At 56.1% G+C, this 22156-nt stretch overlaps 1 protein-coding gene across 5 annotated transcripts in view; it reads left to right on the top strand.

Moving 5' to 3' along the window:
- ADAMTS14 (ADAM metallopeptidase with thrombospondin type 1 motif 14) overlaps nt 1-22156 on the top strand; it is a 78036-nt gene that overhangs the window by 36280 nt on the left and 19600 nt on the right. For 3 of the 5 annotated variants that reach the window (XM_079793533.1, XM_079793534.1, XM_079793532.1), the window contains exons 5-11: nt 12818-12901; nt 13593-13749; nt 15744-15849; nt 17523-17666; nt 18263-18395; nt 19438-19551; nt 21657-21805. In XM_079793533.1, coding sequence (XP_079649659.1) covers nt 12818-12901; nt 13593-13749; nt 15744-15849; nt 17523-17666; nt 18263-18395; nt 19438-19551; nt 21657-21805 — 887 coding nt within the window. The remainder of the gene's footprint in view (nt 1-12817; nt 12902-13592; nt 13750-15743; nt 15850-17522; nt 17667-18262; nt 18396-19437; nt 19552-21656; nt 21806-22156) is intronic. The other 2 variants (XM_079793536.1, XM_079793535.1) reach the window with 1 other exon arrangement.

The following is a 22156-nucleotide window of genomic DNA, read 5'->3' as shown; positions in this document are numbered from 1 at the left end:
AAGAATTTTTATTAGCTTATTTGTGCCCAATTGATGACAAACATTTCAATGGGTTGAGAAAATGCTCTGGAGAATTCTACACCTTACAATCAAAGGAGGGCACATGAAGGGGGTTACATGAAAGCCATCGGTGGTAGATTAAGGAGGCAGGAGAAAGCAAAGTGGGGAAATCTCTGCGATCGGATAAAAAGTAAAACCGAGAGACACACAATTCATTTACATCGGTGGGCACAGGATAGTTCACAAGGAACATTTATAGCACATAGAGGTGGTATTCGGGAAATAACACAGCAATGGGGGAAAAGGCTTCCATGGGAAGGACAAATAGGTGTCTTTAGGAAGGCAAATGACTTCTTAGGAGAACTAAGGGGAAATAATAAAGCCTGTGGTAATGTTTGTTTATGCAGGTACACGTGGTCTTTCTTTTTTATGGCCGTGATGTTCCCTGGGGAAAAGGATTTATGATAGCTGGTTTCCCAGAAGCTGCTGCTTTGTCAGATATGGGAATTTCTGAGAAAGCATCTTTTTGCATCTGTGGAATCTCAAATGACTGCAGTGTAAGATAATCTTTATACCAGCTCTGTGCTCCTGAGTGATTCCCCAGACAGGCCAGGGCGGGACCTCAGAGCAGCCCAGGAAGTGAGGGATTGCCTGTGTGCGTGTCCCAGCGGGGCCACGACTCAGTGCCAGCCTCTGAAGTCTCGGCCTGTGGCGGAAACCCACATGCTGTGCGTTCTAGGCCCCCGCGTGCCCTTGCCAAAGTCCCTCCCCCCACCCCGGACCCACTGACGGTCTAGTCTGAGCCCCTCTAGAGAGGGTTCTGAGAGGGTCAGCTCAGGTGACCTGGAGGTTGGAGTGGCTAATCTTTGGGGCCTAGCAAAAGGGGAACCCTGAGGTGTAGGGTTGAAGGCAGTGACGTTAGGAGGGTGATGGAGAGAGTCAACAAGATCTTGTTCCCCAAGAAGAATACGGGCCGAAACCGGTTTGGGTCAGTGGATAGAGCGTCGGCCTGCGGACTGAAAGGTCCCGGGTTCGATTCCGGTCAGGGGCATGTACCTTGGTTGCGGGCGCATCCCCAGTGGGGTGTGTGCAGGAGGCAGCTGATCGATGTTTCTCTATCATCGATGTTTCTAACTCTCTATCCCTCTCTCTTCCTCTCTGTAAAAAATCAATAAAATATATTAAAAAAAAAAAAGAAGAATACGGGCCTTCCCTTGGAAACTAGAAGAGACAGTGTGATGGAGCATACGAGGAGACACCTCTTTCTGTAGAGGAAAGTGTACTTTGGGAACTGGGTATTCCGCTGCCTTGCCCAGACTGACATGCGGTTAATTCAGCGGGGTCTAGTGAAGGGCCTCAACTGGAGATGTACGACACCATGTGGATGGGGGTGGGGAGCAGGGAAGTTCTGCCAAGCTCGGAGGCTCCTGATGTGGAGGCCAGCGGCCCTCCAGTTCCTGGTGTCCCTCCTCATGTCCCTGGAAATTTACGGTAACCTGTTCCAGCCCTCTTGGCCAAATTCACTTCTGACCCTTGACCTCTGACCCATGACTCCCAGTCTGGGCCAGGGAGTTCCTCCAGTGCGTGCTCACCAAAGACTGTGCCAGGCAGGCCTGCCTTGGGGACTGCTGTTTCCATAGAGTTGGCTCCACCTTCCTTCCTCTCACAACCTGCCAGAAAGTAGGTGAGGAGGAGACTCAGAGCCTTCTCAGAGGTTCCGGAAGGGTGTTCGAAGCTGGTTGTGCTCCTAATTGGCTTCTTGAATGTGAGAGCAGAAAAGGCCTTGGATGCCTGAGGGCTGTGGTGGAGATAGGGCCTCTCATGAGGGGCCGATCCTCGGGGGGAGAGAGCTGGGCACTGAGCGGCCTTGCTAGGGAGCCGCTGCCTTGCAGACTCGCTGCTGCCGTGGGGAAAGCTGCAGGGGAAAGCCATCGGTGGGGTTCTGACTTCCAAGGCTCCGGGGACAGCCAGCCCGAGTTCCGGCCCGTGGAGATGAGCGGATGGGCTGCCGGCAGCCTCTCCCCCCCAGGGGCCAGCAGCTCGTCCCGGGCATTGTTTGGGAGCTTCCACTTGGCTGGGATGTTTAAAGCATCATTCTCTTAGGGATTTCATGAAGCCAGCACTAGGGTTTCCCTTGGCTCTCCCCTGGGAGTGCCTGCCTGTGACCATTTCTGATCCCGATTTCCAAGGCGAGGGCTGGCCTAGGGGGATCAGAGAGAGGAGATCTGGTTCCCAGGATGGATGGTCCCATTGTGCTAACCCAGGGGGAGGGGGCAGAAGCTATTAGTGAGGCCCCGCAGCTCTTGGCCTGCTTCTCATTTTTCTTTTGCAGTAACCTGGCATGTGCTATACATATTCATGCAGCTCCAGATGGTGGGCAAATACTCCCTCCTCACCCCTCCCTCACATGCTGGTGGGCCCTGGATGGACTTGTCTTTCTCTGTGCCTCAGTTTACCCAGGTGTACTGGGTCACTTTCCTTAAGGCTTCTTTCAATCTCAGGGCTAGGGGACCTTTGGAGAGCTTTGGAATGGAAGGGCAGTTGTGTTCAGCATTGAGTGAGCGCCTGGTGCGTGCCCAGTATGACAGACAGACTCCTGTCCTAGGAGCTTTGGTCTGGCTGCAAAAACAAGCCTCAGTCCCATGGAATAATTCGGAACCATTGAAAATGGCGCTGAAGGCGTTTAGAAGAGGTGGCTGTCTCCATGGACTGGGGAGAGAGCTGAGCCAGCCCTGGGGGAGGGGGTGTTTGGGGTGGTGAAGAGCAGGCAGGGGGAGTGAGGTGGTGCTGGGGGGGTGGGTGGCATGGCCGGGCTGTGGAAGCAGGAATGGGAAGGTTGTCCTGGGTGTGCAGGGAAATCTCAGGGACTCAGCTACGGCAGGGCATTCTATCGGGCAGCCATGTGGGCTCTTGTGTGGAGGGAATGTATGGAGAACAGTGCCTGAGGGTGGCACCCGGAGGGGGAGGAGAGATGGACACCAGCAGAGGCTGTGATGGGCCCATGTAAAGACCCAGGACGCTCCCAGCTCCCTGGGATGCCTCAAATATCACAGTCTCATTCCACTACCTTCTGCGTGTCAGCACAGGGCTGGCAGCTTTACAGACGGGCTCCTGAGTCCTCAGTGAGCTTCATGTGGGCGACATTCTTTGGACCCCTGTGTTCCTGAGAAGCCAAGTGACTTGCTCAGAACCTGCACAGCTAATGGTGACGAAGCCAGGATTGGAACTCAGATCCGTCCAATTCCACAGTCTGCGCTTCCCCCCACTGTTGCTGCGGCAGAACTTGGGGTGAGCAGCTCTGGGAAGCAGGAGAAGGAGGTCCCTGGGCTCCCAGCCTGGAGTGGGGAGGAGCGCCGCCCCTCAGCAGAGTCGGGATCCTGCAGCTTCACACCCTTCACCTGTGGCTGGGCCTGCCAGCGGGGCACATGGCAGAAATCTTCCGCTTACGTGGGGGTGACGCACCGATCACTGGGGCGCAGATGCCCTTGGACATGAGGACGTGGGGATCCTCTTAGGGCCTGGAGCTGGAGCAGAAGGAGGGTGAGAGGAGACAAAGAGGCCTTTCATCTGTCCTCACGGAGCCGGTCTGCAGCCTGACCCCTCTTGGCAGCCCATCTGTCTGGGTGGTGGGCTCCCTGCCCACCCTGCTCCTCACCCCACCCAGCTAGGCTGACACTACAAAGGGGTCGGGCTTGGCTGTGGGGGAGACATTGGCTGGTGCCTCTGCGAGGGTCCTACCGGCTCTGACCCACCTCAGGGCCTCTTTCGGAGCCCTGCCTGGAAAAGCGGGGTGCCCCTTCCAGACCTGGGAGGTTTGGGTGCAGATGGCTGTCAGACCAGGACCTTGGTGGCCTCAGCCTAGGAGGGTGGCCTGTTAGCACATAAAATGTATTAACGATTCCTCACAGAGGCTGCTTGGACACCACAGAAGCTGCTTTCCTGCTGTCGGAGAACGTCGCTTTGCCAGGCCTTTTCCTTTCGGGGCCCGCGAGCCTCCAGGGCAGCTCATCCTCTCTGCTCACTGGATGGGCACAGCCCCTGCTCCCTTCCTCTCATTCCTCTCTCTCCTTTTGTTTTTCCCTAAAAAGCTCTCCACTGCTTTTAGTGCACTCAGAGACACCCCCCCCCCCCCCCAAGCAAAGCAAAAATTCACTTACTTTAAGGCAGTCGCTCTTAACCGAGGTCAGTTTTGTGACCCAAGAGGTATTTGGGGCGTTTAGAGATATTTTTTGGTTATCACAGAGGAGGGGGTGGCTGCTACTGGCATCTGGTAAGGGGAGCTCAGGGATGCTGCTAAACATCCTACAGTGTACAGGACGACCCCCAAGCAGAACCATCAGTGTCAAAGCGTCCCGCATGGCCAGGCTGAGAACCCTGCCCTGCGGTGTTAGCTCAGTGGCCACACACAGGTATTTGCATTTCCTGGCAAGCCCACCGGGCAGAGAACAGGGTCTGACACAAAAGGACGCATGCTGGATTCCTGGCAGGAGAGACATCATGATGAGTTCCCCTCATGAGTGAAGATTGCTCTACGGTTCACAAAGCTCTTTCTTACCCAGCATCACACTGGACATACTGTCAGACTCCCCAGGTCCTATTCCCGGGGTGGTCTGAGGAGGCACCCCTCAGCTCCTGAAGTGGGAAGCAGCAGTTCCAAACGGACAGGTGCCCCTGACTGACACTTGCTCACCTTCTGTTCGCCTTTGCAAGGTTGGTGCGTCCACACCCAGGAGAGGGGAGCTGGGCGCAAGGGGCTAGATCCCCCAGCAGAGCTTGGGTCTTTCCAGGCCTCCACGCTGCCTCTCTTTACACACAGGCAGGCCGACCTGGGGCATCAGGGCTGCTGCCTTTTGGAAATGGGTCGTAGGGATTAGTGCTGAGCATTGTGGGCTCATGGAAGGCACTCTGTTGGGTCGGGTGGTCTGTTCCTGTGCGCTCTGGACCCACCCTGTACAAACAGCCTGGGCGTGAGGTGGGCCCAGTTGCTGGGTCCCTGGAGAACCATCCAGGCCACGTGCAGGCTCCAGGGAGAGAGCCACGCCTTAAAGAGGTGTCCTGGTTAGAAGGCAGCTTGAAGTGCCAGCCCTTTGAAATACGGGGCCATGATCATGAACTTGTGGGGAGAGGATGGAGAGCCGAGCCTGTGGCAACTGAGAAAGGAGTCGGGATTCAGTGTCCTCCTTCCACCACCCAGGGAGCAGCCTCAGCCTCCAAGATCTCACTGGGCCTCAGAGGTAGGGCCTGCCAGTGTGGCACCCTAGTGAGCTCTCAGTGTCCCAACCCAGGAGAAACCAGGGCTCAGTTCTGGCTACTGCGTGGGTCAGCCCCTAAGGACCTGGGGAGGGGCAGGGATCCCAGGCTGAAGGCAGCAGTAATTGCTGATATGCATCCACACACAGTACATACATGCACACATGTAGTACATGTGTTCATGCACATACATATACATGTGCACATATCTAGTCACCCATATGTGTAACACAGATGTGTGTGCATAGATGCATACTCATTCATGTACCACAGCTAATTAGGCATGCAAACAGAGGAGTTCATACATATGTGTGAACACATACATAGCACATTTCATAAAATCTAAGGCCCCATTGATTGTCAGATGCTTTATTTATTTATTTGTTTATTTTTAATATTTTTTATTGATTTTTAGAGAGAGAGGAAGTGAGAGGGAGAAAGAGAAACATCAATGTGAAAGGGGGACATCCATCAGCTGCCTCCTGCATGCCCCCTAATGGGGACTGAGCCCACAACCCAGGCATGTGCTCTGATGCAGAATCGAACCAGCAACCTTTTGGTACACGGGACAATGCCCAACCAACTGAGCCACACCGGCCAGGGCAGATGCTTTATTTATTTTGTATACTTGCAGAAAATGTGTTACCAATGGAACGCCGATGTGATTTTCTTATCACTTGCATATTTATTTGTACTTATCACAAGAGCCCTTTTTGTGTTATTTAGACAGATTTTTATCAATGATTTCTCTTATACATACATACATATGACAACAGGAGGAAGTAAGGTATTCCCATAACTTCTTCACATTCAGCATATTACTCGTCCGAGTCACTTTCAGCCTAGAGCCATCAGAGTCTTTGTCTGCACAGTATTGTCCCCTGTGCCGTGCAGAGCATGGGGCTGCTGCTGAGTGCTCCACTCTCTTCTCTGGGGTTCTGCCACGGACACTCATGCTGCACGCTTTGATGTGGCTGCCTTTTTGATCGTCCTGGAAGATGGCGGTGGACGTCTCCAGACAACCAGGACTCGCATTCCTTCCTCAGATAGCCCCTAAATGACTCACTGCCTGCAGTGTGGAGGGGTTTCGGTTAGCCTGGAAAGCCACCAGCAATAACAGGAGGTTCTTGCTTGCACAGGGACTGACAACACACCATAGCTGCCACCGGGTCTACTGCAGCCGTAAATCGGGAAAGGAGGGCGACTTAGACTCACGAGATGCTGAGTCTCAGGAACCTGGGCGGGGGCACCTGGACTGCAGTCACCATGTAGGCCTGTTTTCAGAGGGTCAGGGCCGGGGAGACAGAAGGGCTGGGCCAGGGCCTGGGCCTGAGAAAGGGCAGGGGAGGGCATTGGGGCCATTCCCCCGCCTTCAAGCAGTGCTGCCCTCATTCTGTCCGGGGCTGGGAGAGCCAGGGAAGGCTCTTCAGCAGAGGCGGGGCTTGCACTCTGGCTGTGGTTGTGTCCCAACGCAGCTCCTCCATGACGCTGGGCTGCTTTTCCCACCACGAGGACAGAGATCACGGGCCGTGCTCCGTGGAGCTCCCGGGAGGAGGGCTGACTCTAGAAGTGGGGATATCCAAGCTGAGCATCTTGTAGTGCCAGGAAGTTAGGGCGTGCTCAAAACCCAAAAAACCAACCAACAAAAACAAACCAAAAATGAGGGGGTGAGTTAAAGAGGCACAGGAGCCAACGGAAGGAGCTCCCAGTGGCCAAAGCTGGGACAATTTGAGCAACAAAATAATGGAGCTTTGAATTATACCCAGAGCGTAAAATAAATACCCACGAGTCCATCCTGATGCATAAACAACGGAATGAATAGGTAAGAGGGGGGAGAAGAAGTAAACCTCCTGTGCGGAGAATTCCGCATAACTGACGAGACTGCTCTCCAGATCGGCTTCAGTCCTGGAGTGTGGGCTGTGCAGGGTGACTTTCCTTCCAAGAGCACAGCAAGGAAGGGGCAGGGAGAACGTGACGTCCCCGTGAAGAAACGGCAAACACCCTCAGCAGTGAGCCAGGTCAGTGTCATCAGTGATGAATCCTAGTGGTAGCACGCACCCTTGACAATGAGATGGGAATGGCACTTCACCTCTGTCTTCCTCTTCCCCCAAACCCACAACCCCTGTCTAACCGCGAGAAAAACATCAGACTTACCCAAATGAAGGACAGTCTACAAAACACCTAACCAGTATCAGTGAGGTCATCAAAACCCAGGGAAGTTTGAGAAATGTCAGAGAGAAGAAACAGTTTGGAGCAGTCAAAGGAGATATGATGACTAAATGTGTCCTGAATGGGATTCCAGAGCAAAAAGAAGGAAAAAAAAGAAAAAGAAAAGAAAGGAAAAACAAAAACAAAAAAGGACATCAGGGGAAAGGGAGGGGCACCGGAATAAAATACGAGCTTTAGTTAGTGGTAAAGGTTAATTCTGGTCCGTAGGTGGTGACCAGTGTAGCAGAGTAGTGGCAGGTGGTAATAATGGGGGAACTGGGTGGCTGCGCCCAGTGCATGTGGGAATCCTCTGTATTATCCTTGCAATTTTTCAGTGAATTTAAAACTACTCTAAACTTAAAAGTTTGTTAATTAAAAAGAAAAGAGCCCTAGCTGGTTGGGCTCAGTGGATAGAGCGTTGGCCTGCAGACTGAAGGGTCCCAGGTTCCATTTGAGTCAAGGGCACATGCCCAGGTTGCGGGCTTGATCCCCAGTAGGGGGCGTGCAGGAGGCAGCCGATCAATGAGTCTCATCATTGATGTTTCTATCTTTCTCTCCCTCTCCCTTCCTCTCTGAAATCAATAAAGATATATTTAAAAAAGAAAAAGAAAAGAAGGGATAGTACTTCCTTCCGGGCAGGTGGCTAGGAGGGTTCAGTGGGTGATGCAGGCAGCTGTGGGCTGAGCCCGCCCTGAGATGACGGCTGGCGCTCTTTCCTGTTTGAGCAGAGTGGTCTTGGACCCCAGGTCTTGCTTTCTCAGGCCTGCCCCTCCTTTTGTGAGACCTTCCGGAACCTGACTGCCACAAAATAGGTGCACATTCTGCCCCCTGCCTCCTCAGGAGCAATGTTCCCTGGGGGCGAGGAAACTTGGGGTTGGCTGGGGACCGTTCTCTGCTGGGTCCCCTGTCCCTGCCCCACCAAGGAGAAGTCCATCTTGGCTGGGTCCAGAGAGAAGGCTGCCAGCTGCCCTCCCATGAGCTTCCTGGGCCTGGCTCCCCCTTCCAGCCGCAGGCTGAAGCAGGGCATCCCTGCCATAGGCACCCAGAGTCTGACCCTCCCTTTGGGCAGGAAAACGGATTTAGAGCTCCCACTCCAATAGTCCCTCCTTCCCTTCTCCCTGCTCCCCGGGCTCGGCCACAAGGTCCTGGCCGTGAGGGTTACAGGAGGACAGGGAAGGGGTTCTTGTAGCGAGTCCCTGGCTGACAGCATTGCCTGGTTACTGGATGTGGAAACCTACCTCCACCCTGCATTTGGTCCCAGCAAAGCCTTTGTGTGATTCAGAAGTTGGGTGCATGTAGGAGAGAATATTAGTAAGTAGGTTCTAGAAAGTACAGAGAAGGTGGCTGAGACATCAGGAAGGCCAGCCTCTCTTTCTGACCCGTCTCCTGCTGAGCTGCCTCCTTGCCCGTTGCTTCCTGGCCCCTGGGCAGTTCTCTCCTTCCCCATCCCTGACTTAGAAGCCTCCTTCCCCCGCCCCGCACCCCCCCTCCCTTCCTCCCCCTCCATAGCCGGTCCTGCTTAAGGTTCACCAACCCCTACTCCTTTGGACTGTGCTTAGCTTACCTCCATTGAACCTTCTCTTCGGATCTCACCCTGCTTCTCATATCTTCTCAGCAAGACTGCAAATTATTTGAAGACAAAGCCTCTTTCATAGTCCCACCCAACCAAGGGGGACGGCATGTTCTGAAGTAAGGATGAGGAAATACGGATTGAAGGGCACAAGTGTGCTGATGGAGACAGAGTGTCTACCATCAGGGCTGCCTGGCAAACCCAGGCCCCAGGAGCTCAGTTTCTCTCTGTTGCCCACGGATGCCATGGTCAGCTGAGCCAGGCTTATGGGCTCAGGTGACCAGGGTGCCTGAAGGCCTGCCTTCCTCCTCTGAGTTGTAAATTCCCTCATCTTCTCTCCCAGATCAGAGAAAGCCCACCCCAGCGAGCTGGTTCTGGGGAGCAGCTGCATGTAGTGGCTGAGTCACAGAGATCTGAGTTCTAATCCTGGTCCTCCCACTTCCCAGCTGATGGCCTTGGGCAAGTTGTTTAACCTCTCGGAGCCTCAGCTAGCTTGCCTCTGAAAAGGGAATCATTCCTGTCTCCATAAGGTTGTCGGGAGATTGTATGCAAAGCCCTCAGCACAGCAAAGCCTGGCACATAGAACGTGTTCAGCCCCAGCACTCTCTAGCCATCCACTTTCTTCACTAGTTTTGTTTCCGCTTGGACGGAGAGAGTCCTGACTTTTGCTTGTTTTTCTGGTGCACACCCAGTGGGCATCCCAGGCCAATATGTGATGCCGAACCCTAACCTGGGGGCCTTGGCAGACCACCTTGAACTTGGCTGTGTCATGGCAGCAAGGAGACCAGACACACTGTTCTTTTCTGCCCGGTGGGTGTGTCTTGGCGCTGTCACGCTTGTGCCCACTGCCATGCGAAGCAATTCCTGTTCCCCCTGCGCTGCCTCTCTGGCCTCCCCTCTGGCCTTTGGGAGGCTGGCAAAGCCAGGCCGTGGGTGCACAGCCAGGCTGGAGCCTGTCAGGGAGCTGCCTGTGTGTGTTCCAGAGGGCTGGGGCGGGCCTCTCAGGTAGCTGCATTTATTGACTGTGGCTCCAGCACCAACTTGGCACTGTAGGTAGAACCCATGTGCCAGGCGGCTTCCGTAGTTCCGGTTGGACATGGTAGCCCTGACCCACCTCCTCCTTGGCCTGTTCAAGGCCTCATGGTGGGTCCAGCTGGATGTAAGCCCTGAGGTCCCTACTCACCCCGGATAGGGGTGAGTGCAGATGAGCCTGCCAGGGCCCCAGAGGCGGGCCGGACCAGGAGACTTGGCATGGCAGGGCCAACCCCACCTCTACTTCTAGTGGGGGAATAAGGGAGGAAAACAGAACTACTTTGTTTTTATTATCCTTATTTAGTACAAGAAAAGACCAGACTATCTCATTGCTGAACCCCGCTCCTATCACAGCCTCAAAACGATTCATCCATTCTTGTACCCTAGGCCACTTTTTTGGATTTGTTTTCCATCTTCCTCTCCTGCACATCCTTTAGTGGGGTCTGTGTAACTAATCCAGTGGTTTGTTGTTGTTGTTGTTTTATTTGATAGAGCCTTCATTTCATCATGGTTCTTTAAAAATAGTGTGCTGGGCCCAGGATTCTAGGTTGACGTTTCTTTATCTTGGTGTTTTGTTGGTGCCACTTCAGTGTCTCCTGTGTTACTGTTGAAAACCTGTCCTCACCCACTGGTCGTGCCTTGGTGAGTGATCTGCCTTCTCTCTTGCTGCTTATGAGATTTTCTCTTTGGCTGACGTGAGCTTGGAGAGAAGCCCCCAAGAGACTGGTCACCATCTGTCCCCAGGAGTGGAGCATTTGGCCTGCTGAGTGTGGGGACAGAAGTGAGTAACATGGCAAGATTCTGGCAGCAATTTGCCTGTTCCCTTTTGGAGAGAGAGGAAGGCAGGAGGGAAATGGTGTTGGGTACTTCCAAATGCCAGAGGCCCTGCAGATATACCCCTCCCCCAAAGTATCCCAGTGACCACTCCCTCTCCCTCCCCTGGGAGGCTGGTGGATTTACATGTGTCTGTGTGGGGCACAGATGTGGCTGTATAGCGTGTGTGTTGCCCATCCTTGGTCTTCATGCCTCTAGGGGATGTCAGGCAGGTCTGAGACACTGACCCCGCCCCCTTGTAGAAGGAAGACCATGTCCCAGTGTTGGAGGGGCTGAGATGTTGAAGTTATTTAAAAATCATTCTGTTGCAGATCAATGATCATTTCTGCAGATCAGCAAAGAATCATTAGGTTGGAATTCTGTTAGGGAGAAAATGTGTGTGTGGCTGATTGGATCTCACATTTTCTACCCCTCGGCTCTAGGATAAGTCAGGAGCATGTGGGTTGAGAAGGACATCATCTCTTTATGCATTTGAACACTTTGCTTCCACGATGCTGGGGAGGAGAGGAGGGTGAAAGGAAGCACTGCCACCCATTGGACTTCCCATCATTCCCTGTGGTGGGGATTTGCGGGGGATCTGCTGTCCCACAGTGGGTAGCAATCTTTGATCTCAGTTGGGTCCAGACATGGATGCCAGGCAGACCCTGGTGGAAGCCTCATGCTCACAGTTCTTAAGGCTGCATGCTCATGAGTTGAGGCAGCTGCCAGTTCTGGGCACTGAGAGAGTGGGCGGGGGCTCTGTGATGCCTGCAGCTTTAGCTGCTGCCGCCCTGCACCCACAGCCTGGCTCTGTCCTTGGGTGCGTCAGCACAGGAGCAGGCCTCCAGTCCCCCTCCCGGCTCTCCCCTCCCCGAGGGACTCTCACATGGCAGGTTGGCCTCGATGCACCTCTCCATTTGGTGGACAGCAGTTCCTTTGTGGGTTGTAGGCTGGTTACTTTGCTCATGAGCTGGGCATGGAGAGACAGAAGTGGTGAGAACAGGGGAGTGGAGAAGACTGCAATTTTTGATCAACTGTGCAAGCATTGCCCCGTAGGTCCCTGGGCTGTGGGACAAGGGAGCTATCCAATGCAGTGCTCCTCAAACTTGACCATGCCTGAGAAGCACGGGGGAGCGTGTTCAAATGCAGACCTTGACTTGGGAGTGGGCCTGAGACTCTGCATTTCTAATGAACTCCCATGTGATGTTGCTGCTGCTGCTGGTCCAGAGTCCTAGTGTGCTTCCTCCTGGATTTGGCCTGGAGGAGCGCCCAGGCCCCCCAGGGCAGACGAATGATTCTAGTGGCACTTGGAAAGGTACACAGGATGTGAGAATGAGCGACCTGACCCAGATGACATCCCAGAAGGGCTCTTCAGAGATGCGGAAAGATGAGAGCCTTCATCAGGGTGGCTGAGACCAGGCCCCTCACACTTCAGCTCCGAGGAGAGAGCTCATAGTTGGAGTTAGAATTTGAATCCCAGCTCTGAAGCCCGTTTGCTGCGTGGCCTTGGGCAGGTCATTTTGCCTCTCTCTGCTTCAGTTTCTTAATCTGTAAAGTAGGGGTAAGAATACCTGCTCAGCCCTAGCTGGTTTGGCTGAGTGGATAGGGTGTCGGCCTGCAGACGGAAGGGTCCCAGGTTCAATTCCGGCCAAGGGCACATGCCTGGGTTGTGGGCTCGATCCCCAGTAGGGGGCGTGCAGGAGGCAGCCGATCAATGATTCTCTCTCATCATTGATGTTTCTATCTCTCTATCCTTCTTCCTTCCTCTCTGAAATCAATCAATCAATCAATATATATTTTTAAAAAGAATGCCTGCTCAAAAGGCCATGGTGAGGATGAAATGGGAGAAGGTGTGTCAGGTACCTGGCCCAGTACCCTGTTTCATAGTAGGCCCTTCATGACCCTTTGTGTCCCTTAAAACTGCACACTCTTCTCTCCTTGCAGGTGAATGAAATTTACCACGACGAGTCCCTGGGGACACACATTAACATTGCCCTTGTCCGCTTGATCATGGTTGGCTACCGACAAGTAAGCCCCCTTGTCAGCAGACAGGCTCTGGAGAGAGAAGGGGTGTTGGGGCCATTGCATCGTCCCAGCTACGGTATCAGGAGGGGGACAGTGTCAGGAGGCTTCAGTGGCAGAGGCATTGGGGATGGTGAGCAGGGACTCCTGGGTTCCCTCCAATATGTTATATGGACCATCCTTTATCCTTACAGCTGAGGGTCCCTCCCCTTGAGGATTGATGGGGAAAGCGGGGCTTAGAGAGGGGCAGTGACCAAGCAGGTCCTGCTATGGCTGGGCCGCGGGCCCTGGGCTCTGCCATCGTAGACCAGTTGCTCATTCTCCCCTAAATGGAGGTAGCAACACATTTTCCTCCAGGGGCTTTTGTGAAGATTAAATAACAGCGAATATCTTAGAGGAAACACTCAGAACCACCTGCCTGCGGGTTAGCGGAGGGATTAGAGATCATGTGTGACCAGTTCTTAGCAGACAGGTGTCCCCGTGCAGGGCTTGGTACATGAACATTCCCTAAAGTAGGAGGGAATGCCAGCAGCAGCCAGAGTCAGTGACCTTGGGGCAGCTAGTGACCTTGTGACAGGCACTGCAGTCCCGTGGGCCTCAGAGTTCTCCTCTGCCAGTGGGAGGGGGCTGTCGGGTACTCGCTGCGGTCTGGGGGCTCCGACCCACCACTCTGCTGTTGATACTCTCCGGCCCGCAGTCCCTGAGCCTGATTGAGCGTGGGAACCCCTCCCGCAGCCTGGAGCAGGTGTGTCGCTGGGCCCACTCTCAGCAGCGCCAGGACCCCGGCCACGCAGAGCACCACGACCACGTCATCTTCCTCACCCGGCAGGACTTTGGGCCCTCAGGTATGCAAGGTACTGTGCTTGCCCGGGCCAGGTGCGCGCAGTGCAGGCCAGAGGCTGAGGCTCCGGGCTGCGCTCGCTCTGGGACCACCCTCGGAGGTCAGGGGCCAGGCTCCCCGTCAGCAAAGAGGTCCATGGGACTTTAGAGACAGGACCTGGACGGACAGGTGGGCAAGCTTGGCAAGGATTTCTTGAGGATCAGAGGAAGTGAAGGGGTCCCCACTCTGGCCCCTGCTGTCCTGGTTGAGCCTGCAGGTGGCTCTGTGCTTGCCATCATCTGCCCACACTGTATTCATCCGTCCTCATCCAAGTCGTGGGCACCTAGTGGGGCTCGTGTGGACTTCGGGAAGGAAGTGTGTGCTCTGCCCGCAGCTGCACGCTTCTCGAGCCCAGTGACCCAAGCTCACTTCATCTCCCTGGGTCCTCCCAGCTGCCGAATGGGGAAAATCGTAGTGTTTGCCTTCCTCCGTTCCAGGGCTGCTGGAAGGGCCGAGGGTGCATGAAATGTCTGCACAGAGTGTGACTGTAAGCGCTCTGCGAACACACGGAGCCTTGACTACCCCCAGTTTTCCATGTGGGGGACCAGGTGTGCAGAGGCTTGCCTGTGTCCTTGCTTTACGGAGGAGGCAGATCTGAGACTCGGCCTGGATGTCTAGGCTCCGAGTTGAGGGCTTCCTAGTTTTTTCTAGTTTGAGGCTAGAAGTGAGTCAGCCAGCCATGCCTCTGCCCAAAGGCCTCCTTGTCTGAATCCCTGAAGCCCCAAATGTGGGCTTTCACACACATACAGATACACATACACACATGTATAAACACACAGACACACATGTACAGGCCTACACACAAACAACACAGATATACGTGCACAGATACATGTATACACAGACAGAAACTTATGCATACATATAAACACATGTACAGACACATTGACACACATACACACACACTACACATATAGACACATGTACACAGACACACACACCTAGACACATGTGTACCTGCAACCCAAGTGTATCTCAGACCTTCAGGAACCTCCTTCCCACCGCCGCATCTCATTATTTATCGCTAGCCCCCACACCATCTCAGATAAAAGAGCACTTCAGCAGCTCTAAGGACAGGGCCTACTGTCTGGTAGCTGCAGGCCCAGGCAGGGAGCACTCTCTCCCGTCGCCTCCTCCTCGGAGGCCTTCCCCAGCCAAGTCTGTGTCCCAGCCCGTACTAGGCCCCAGGGGAGGCTGGGAAGCAGGCCCCTTACACCACAGGCTTTGCCCACAATTGCTCTTTAGTTGCTGGTACATCCCAGCCCCACTGCAATGCCCTTGGCCCCCCGAGGCCTGCACAGCCGTGCCTGTTCCTTCACCTGTGTTCTCCCCACCACGTGCTCTCTCCCTGACCCATGGAGAATTGTCTCACCTTCTTCCAGGCCCAGCTCTATGCCATCGGAGGCATCCCTGGTCCCCTCAGGCCCTTCAGTTGAACCCATCCCCTTCCTCAGATCCCCCTGCATGCCCCCTGTGCTCCTTGAACTCTGGCCCTGCAGGCCACACCTAAGCTAACCTCTCCCCCCAAGTCTGCCTGCTAAGCCACCTGCTCCTTAATGTATGGGTGTGTGGCAGAGAGGAGGTGGGGGGTTTGGATCTGATTCCTCTGTTTTCCCCATAGACTCTAACACAGTGCACCCTAGCCCCACAGTAAAAGAAGGCTTATTTGTTAAATGACCAACTGACTGGCTGGCTGGAGGGACGTGGGAGTCAGGCATGAGCAGGTTTGGGCCTGTCTGGCCGGCAGGTACGGGGAGGGCGCAGCCAAGAGAGGAGCCGTACAGCCTTGGATGTGGGGCAGCTGGGTCCAGGCTGCTCCACTGCAGGTGGGACTTCACAAGGATGCTTCCTGCTCCAGGGGCCCTCTAGCAGCGGCCAGGTCAGCATGGCCCTGTGGACTGCTGGGCCTGCTCGGCGCGTCTTATCTCACCGTGCATCACTTCTCTCTGCCCTCGCCGCTCCCCACAGGGTATGCACCTGTCACGGGCATGTGCCACCCCCTGAGAAGCTGCGCCCTTAACCACGAGGACGGCTTCTCTTCCGCCTTCGTGGTGGCCCACGAGACTGGTCATGTGTAAGTGGCACCGAGAGGGTGGGCAGCACGGCGAGCTCTGAGGTGGTCTGTGGGTGTGGGAGGCGTTGCCCCAGACCGAGCTCCAGTGCCAGTGTTTCGGGAGATGCCAGAGGAGCTGCCCTCAGTGAGGCTCTGCCCTGAGCGGGGGGAGAGCTCAGGGGCCCAGACAGCAATTCTGGGCCTGCCTTGGGTCCAGCCCCCAAATCCCAGGGAATGGGGGACTAGATGAGCCCCTGTCTTTGAGAAGGTCAATGGCAGTGTCCCATTGATAGGCTGTGGTCAGTGTCTGGGTGGTCTCGATCCACGCCCCCTTCCCCTCCATTCCAACCACACTTCGAGGCCCTTTGAGACCAGTTCCTCACTGTGCTCCGCTGTGGCGGGCTTGCTTGATCTTTGAGCCTGGGTTTTGTAGAGAGCGTACTCATTCGTTCATTCATTCACCCTATATTTCTCGAGTAGCTACCATGTGCCAGGCCCAGTTCTAGGAGTGGGGCCTCCGTGGAGAACAGGACAGAGAAGCACGCGAGAAGCTACATGCTGGGAGAAAGCCAATCGGCTCTATCTGATGTGACAGGTGGTGACCTGCACGTGCCACCATCGTGCCTCCCAGCCGTGTCTGCCCATAGGTTCACACTCAACAGTCCACACACAGAGGGAGGGCTGATCCCTGCAGTCTGAGGGACATGGGAAGGAGCGGGGTGGGCCTGCCCTAGGGGCTGGGTGTGCCGTCCACAGTCTCTGTGCTCCTCTCTGCATCCACCCTGCCAGCACAGGAAGCCCATGCAGATTCCATCCCAGCTCTGCCACCCGGGCAGGTGGTACCTACTCTCTGGGCCTTGGTTTCCTCATCTGCAACATGGAGGCTGACACCAGAGCCACCTCGGAGGTCCCTCCCTGCACTGGAAGCTGATGGTTCCACACATTCTGGAGCCAGGAGTCTGTTTTTTTGGGGGGAGGGGAGAGGGGGAGGCAGGGAATGTTCACTCTTCACTGAGCAGCGGCCTCTCCACGTGGAGGGCTCAAGCTTAGAGGACCATGTGTCTGTCTAGTGGTCAAGGCCACATGCAGCCACTTGCAAGTATTTAAGAATTTAGAACCTTTGGGCTTTGGCGTTAAATATTAAGTATAGAGAGCAAACTTGGAAGTGTAAACTGTCCTATGGTAGGTGCATACCAGAGGCAAAGCTCTGTGCTAAGCACTGTGGGGATTTGGAGAAGCTTGAGAGGCTGGCACAGGCGGCTCAGCCAGTGAGGTTGCAACTGACCTGAATGAGACCTGGCCTTGCACTTGGAGGCCAAGGCCCGGTGGGCAGATAGCTCATGGCAGGCGAGCTGTTAATGGAGGCACAGGCAGATTTTGCTGTGGGAGGCCAGCCCATGGGCTGGGCGGCCAGGGAGGGTGTCCTGGGCGGAGTGTCTGGGAGTAGAGATCAGCAGGGGCAAGGCTTTCGGGGAAGAATGAGTCTGGCCCTATTGAGGGACAGAGGGGAGCCACAGCTTCCACCCAGAGAGCTGGTCCTCCCCACGGCCTGGTTGGGAAACTGAGGCCAGGAGGGACAGTCTGAAGCCTGGTCAGGGCAGCGTTCCCACCGCTGGCCCACCTCCCCGTCTTCCCGGGGGTGGGCTCCCTGGGCCTGACTCGAGGCTGCCCTCTGGCCCCCCTGCCCCCTCTAGGCTCGGCATGGAGCACGACGGCCAGGGCAACGGCTGCGCGGATGAGACCAGCCTGGGCAGCGTCATGGCACCCCTGGTGCAGGCTGCCTTCCACCGCTTCCACTGGTCCCGCTGCAGCAAGCTGGAGCTCAGCCGCTACCTTCCGTACGTCACCTCCCCCTTCGGGGCCCAGGGTCGGGGAGCATGCGGCCTGCCACCTCATCCCCCCAAGTCATCTCCCTTCCCAATGCCATGCCACTTTGAAGCACACTCAATCCACAGCTTTGCTGGTTAGCGTCTGGGCCCCCAGGGACAGGGAGGCCAGTACGAGTGCTAGACTTGGGAGTGCAATGCCGAGATGGGCACAGAGTAGATTGGGGTGGGACAGGTACAGGCAGACCTACTGCGCTCACCTCGCATGGCAGCTGGCCAGGACCCAGCCTCCTGCGTCCTGCATGGCAGGCTGGATTTTTCCACCCTCAGTGCAGTGAGCCCTCCAGCTGTCCATGAGCCACCCCTTCATCTTGGCCTGAGCGTGTTCCTCTAACGTGGGCAAAACTGGCTTGTAAAGTAGCTACAAGCTGAGCTCTAACCCCGCCCTGGGTGCCCTTGCCCTGGAGCACCCCAGACACAGGCGGTGGACGTGAGGCCCCGTGTGCGATGAGACACAGCGCAGGGCAGAGGGCCGGACTGCTGCCAGCTTCCTGCTCCGTATGAGGGCTCCCGCGTCAGCCTGGCTCTCCTCCTGTCTTCACCGGCAGCTCCTACGACTGCCTCCTGGATGACCCCTTTGCACCCGCCTGGCCCCAGCCCCCGGAGCTGCCTGGCACTGACTATTCCATGGACGAGCAGTGCCGCTTTGACTTCGGCACTGGGTACCACACCTGCTCCGCGGTGAGTTCCCACGGGCCCCTGCCAGCCGGGTCGCCGGGACCATGTCCTTCTGTGACCCGGGCTGGTCATTCACAGAACATCTGCTGCCCAGCTGGGCTGGTCGTCTGGAGCTGGGGCCAAAGGTTCGGTTCCATCAGGGAGATTCAGGACGACCAGGACCCAGGCCCTGCCACCTTCCGCTACATACCCGCCCACCCAGCCCCAGGTGTAGGGGTGGGCGCGTGCAGTGCCTGGAGAATGCGTTAGCCCCGGGGAAGATGGAATAGTCACTCACCAGGGCCCAGGCTCAGAGGCTCAGAGCAGGGGACATCCCAGGGCAGGGGGCTTTCTGAGGGATCAGGCCTTGGTGACTCACTGCACTGAGAGCCTCCCCCTCCCCCATCCAGGAATGCAGCCCCCCCCCCCCCCCCCCCCAGGCTCTGCAGGACCAGGAGGCCCTGCGCATGGTCACCTTCCCCACTGCCCAGGCCACACGGGGACACGTGGTCTCTGCTTTGGGGGTGAACACACAGCCTGGGATATGGGGTTTTAATGCCCAGTGGCTGTATTTGTAAGGACGGTTGTCTGGCTGGCGGGGGTAAGAGGAGAGAAAAGGAAGTTGGGGCCTTTCTGGACAATCGGAAACACACAGTTGCCAACCTGTGGCATGACTGGGTGAGACTGGAGGGAGGTGGCAGTCCAGCCTTGTCTGGGCTGGGTGGCAAGGCGCACGGCTCAGGGGTATCAGTGGGCACAGCCTTCCTAGAGTCTCAAACCCTAATCCCCACTCAGTGGCCAAGGCCGAGAGGGAGGCGTGGGAGGGAGACGGGAGTGTGGGCTGTGGCCGGCCCCTTCGGGGTGCCCTGTTGGAGAGAGGAGGGGTTCCCGGAGGCCGCTGGCACCTGCGGAAGGTGGGGCTGGAGGGTGTGTGGGGCTCTGGCCGGACAGGCTCCTCCTGCCTCCCAGCTTCCACCACTCCCTCCTCTCTGCCACTGCCCTTTGCCCCCTTGTCAGAGCTGGGGAACCAGTCCAGCCCGGTGACCCCATGCCCTTTGCCACGCAGTTCACGACCTTTGAGCCCTGTAAGCAGCTGTGGTGCAGCCACCCCGACAACCCGTACTTCTGCAAGACCAAGAAGGGGCCCCCGCTGGACGGGACCGAGTGTGCGCCAGGCAAGGTACCTGCAGCAGGAGTGACTTCCTGGGGTCAGGCCCCGGGGAGCCCCTGCCTCCTCACCCAGTGTGTAATGAATGTGTGTGTGTGTGTGGGGGGGGGGGGGTGGGAGGTTGGGGGGCCAGAGAACAGATGGGAGCCCCGTGCACATGGGAGGCCTCACATGAACTCCTGCACACTCACATCCCACACCACAGCCTTTGCTCCTCTAGTTGGCAGGATTTGGCATCACCTCATAGCCCACCCAGCAGAAATGCTTACTCCCATTTCACAGGTGAGGAGAGTGAGGCCCAGGCAAGTTAAGGAACTTGTGGAGGTCACACCGGGAGTGATTAGCAGAGAAAGGATGAAGGGAGGACTCCAGGTGTCCTGCCTATTGTCCCCCCAGGCTGTTTCTCCCACACATATCCCCCCGCCACCCAACAAACCTGACCTTTCATGTATTTTCTTGCTGTGTGTTTGCTCCCACATGCATTGGAATGGGCCAGGGCTTCCTCTGGCAGAGGGACCGCATGGTCAGGTGGGGAGCCCTGAGCTGGGTTCCGAAACCCACCTCTGCTCTATTGCTGGCTCTGCTGGAATCACTGGGTGGTGACCTTGGGCCATTTACTGAACTTCTCTGGACCCTACTGAGCCCTGAGCACACACACTGCCCACCCTCATGTGTTTCGGAAGTTACTGATCATGTCAGAGTACGTGAGAGAGCTCGGAAGAAACAGGACGTTGAGAGAGGTGTGATGATTACTCAGCCTCAGCTGTGAGCCCAGCCCCTGGGGACCCCCCCGCACCAGCCTGTCCCCTGTCCTCTGCCCTCACCAGGCTCCTCCCGCTCCCATCTGGGGCCTCCCTTAGCCTGTACAGGCCCAGCAGGCTCCCCACCCGCAGGCTGTTATTCCGGAGACAGTATGGCTGCTCCACATGTCACCAGCGTTCCAGGCCCTCTCCTGTCACTATTTCACATAACAGTTCATCAGAGGTTCTCAATTTTGGCCACAATTGGAACCATCTGGGGAGCTTTAAAAGTCCCCACCCCCAGAACAGGGAGTGACAGCATCTGGGACGAGCTATCTCTTTGGGGTGATGGAAATGCTCTAAAGTTGGGTTGTGGTGACGGTTGCACAACGCTGTAACTTTGTGAACGTTCATTGAATCGTACACTTGAAGTGAGTGCATTTTATGGTTTGTGAAGAACACGTCTTGTTATGGCTTCTTTAAGAATCCCCTTCCCCTAGAGATTCTGATTCAGTTGGCCTGGGGCACAGCCACGGCATCTGGGGTTTTGAAGGTCCCAGGTGACTCCAAGGCTGAGAACCTGAGTTACCTGCTGAAGGAGACCCGGAGAGCTCTGCTGTATTTCTTCCCAGTGGCCTTAGAGGAGAAGGCAAGGTCATTGTGGCCGAGCCTCCTTTGTGCCTGGCCCTGTGCTGAGGCCTTTTAGGTGTTACTGCCTCCAGTCCTTAGAACAGCCCCGTTTAACAGATGAGTAGAGTGGGGCTTGGCAAGGTGAAGTTACGCCAAAGCACACACAGCTAGTCACGGCCGAGCTGGAATTCAAACCCAGGCCTCTCGGACTCCATGCATGGATGGGTCTCCCCGTGGGGCAGGCCTGCCTCCCACGGACACACCTGCTTATGGCCCCTGGATGGCGATTTCGAGGTAGCGAGCCGAGATGGACTCTAGATAGTCCAGTGTAGGAAGATTGTGTCTTCTCTCCCTTAGCAGACCTTGATTTCTCCTGGGTCGGTGAGCAAATAATTGCATAGCTATCATCGTCATTAGTAGTGTGATTTGCCATTTCTGGAGGGCTGTGTGTGCCAGGCGCCATCTCCCTGAGCGCCCACGGCGGCCCTGTGCTGGTGGGACGCTGACACTTCCCTGCATGGGGCAGTTGAGGAAGAGACTCAGAAAGGGGAGCCCTTTTGCGGAAGGTCACTCAGCTCATGGCGGTGGTGGGATTCTGGGTAACCTGAGGCTTGTGCTTCTTATGACCCTTTCTCTGGGTTCACCCGTGCTGCCCACCAGCTGTGCCATGTGCCAAGTTGGGCAGCCTCCGTGGCAGGCTAGATGGCATGGCCCCCGAGTGACCTCGTGCCCTCTGCTCCGTCCCAGTGGTGCTTCAAAGGTCACTGCATCTGGAAGTCACCAGAGCAGACTTACGGCCAGGATGGCGGCTGGAGCTCCTGGACCAACTTCGGGTCATGTTCGCGGTCATGCGGGGGCGGAGTGCGATCCCGTAGCCGGAGCTGTGACAATCCCTTGTGAGTATGCTTAGCTTGGGTGGGCACGCCAGGGGTCCCCTCTCCTTAGGCCCGAGGGGCTTGGAGGGAAGGCCGTGGGGAGCGGGCACAGAGAGAAGGACCTCTGCAGGGGGCTGTGTATCTAATGGTGAGGACCCACAATGTGGGTGGGGGAAGATCCCTCCCACCTGGGGCTGACATCTCCCACGGGGTCTGACATCTGAGAATGGGCTTGAACCAGCCATTTTCAAACGCGTGTGCAGAAGTTTTCCCCGGGAGTCTGGGGGGGCCAAGACTCTGCCAGTTTAACAAGCCCTCCCGTGACCCTGAGCCTCTGGCTAACCTTGAAGAAAACACTGATCTAAACTGCTT

Source organism: Cnephaeus nilssonii, assembly GCF_951640355.1.
Source record: "Cnephaeus nilssonii genome assembly, chromosome: 16".
NCBI classification, from domain to species: Eukaryota; Metazoa; Chordata; class Mammalia; order Chiroptera; family Vespertilionidae; genus Cnephaeus; species Cnephaeus nilssonii.
Note: the sequence above shows the minus strand (reverse complement) of the source record. Positions and strands in the feature narration are given on the sequence as shown.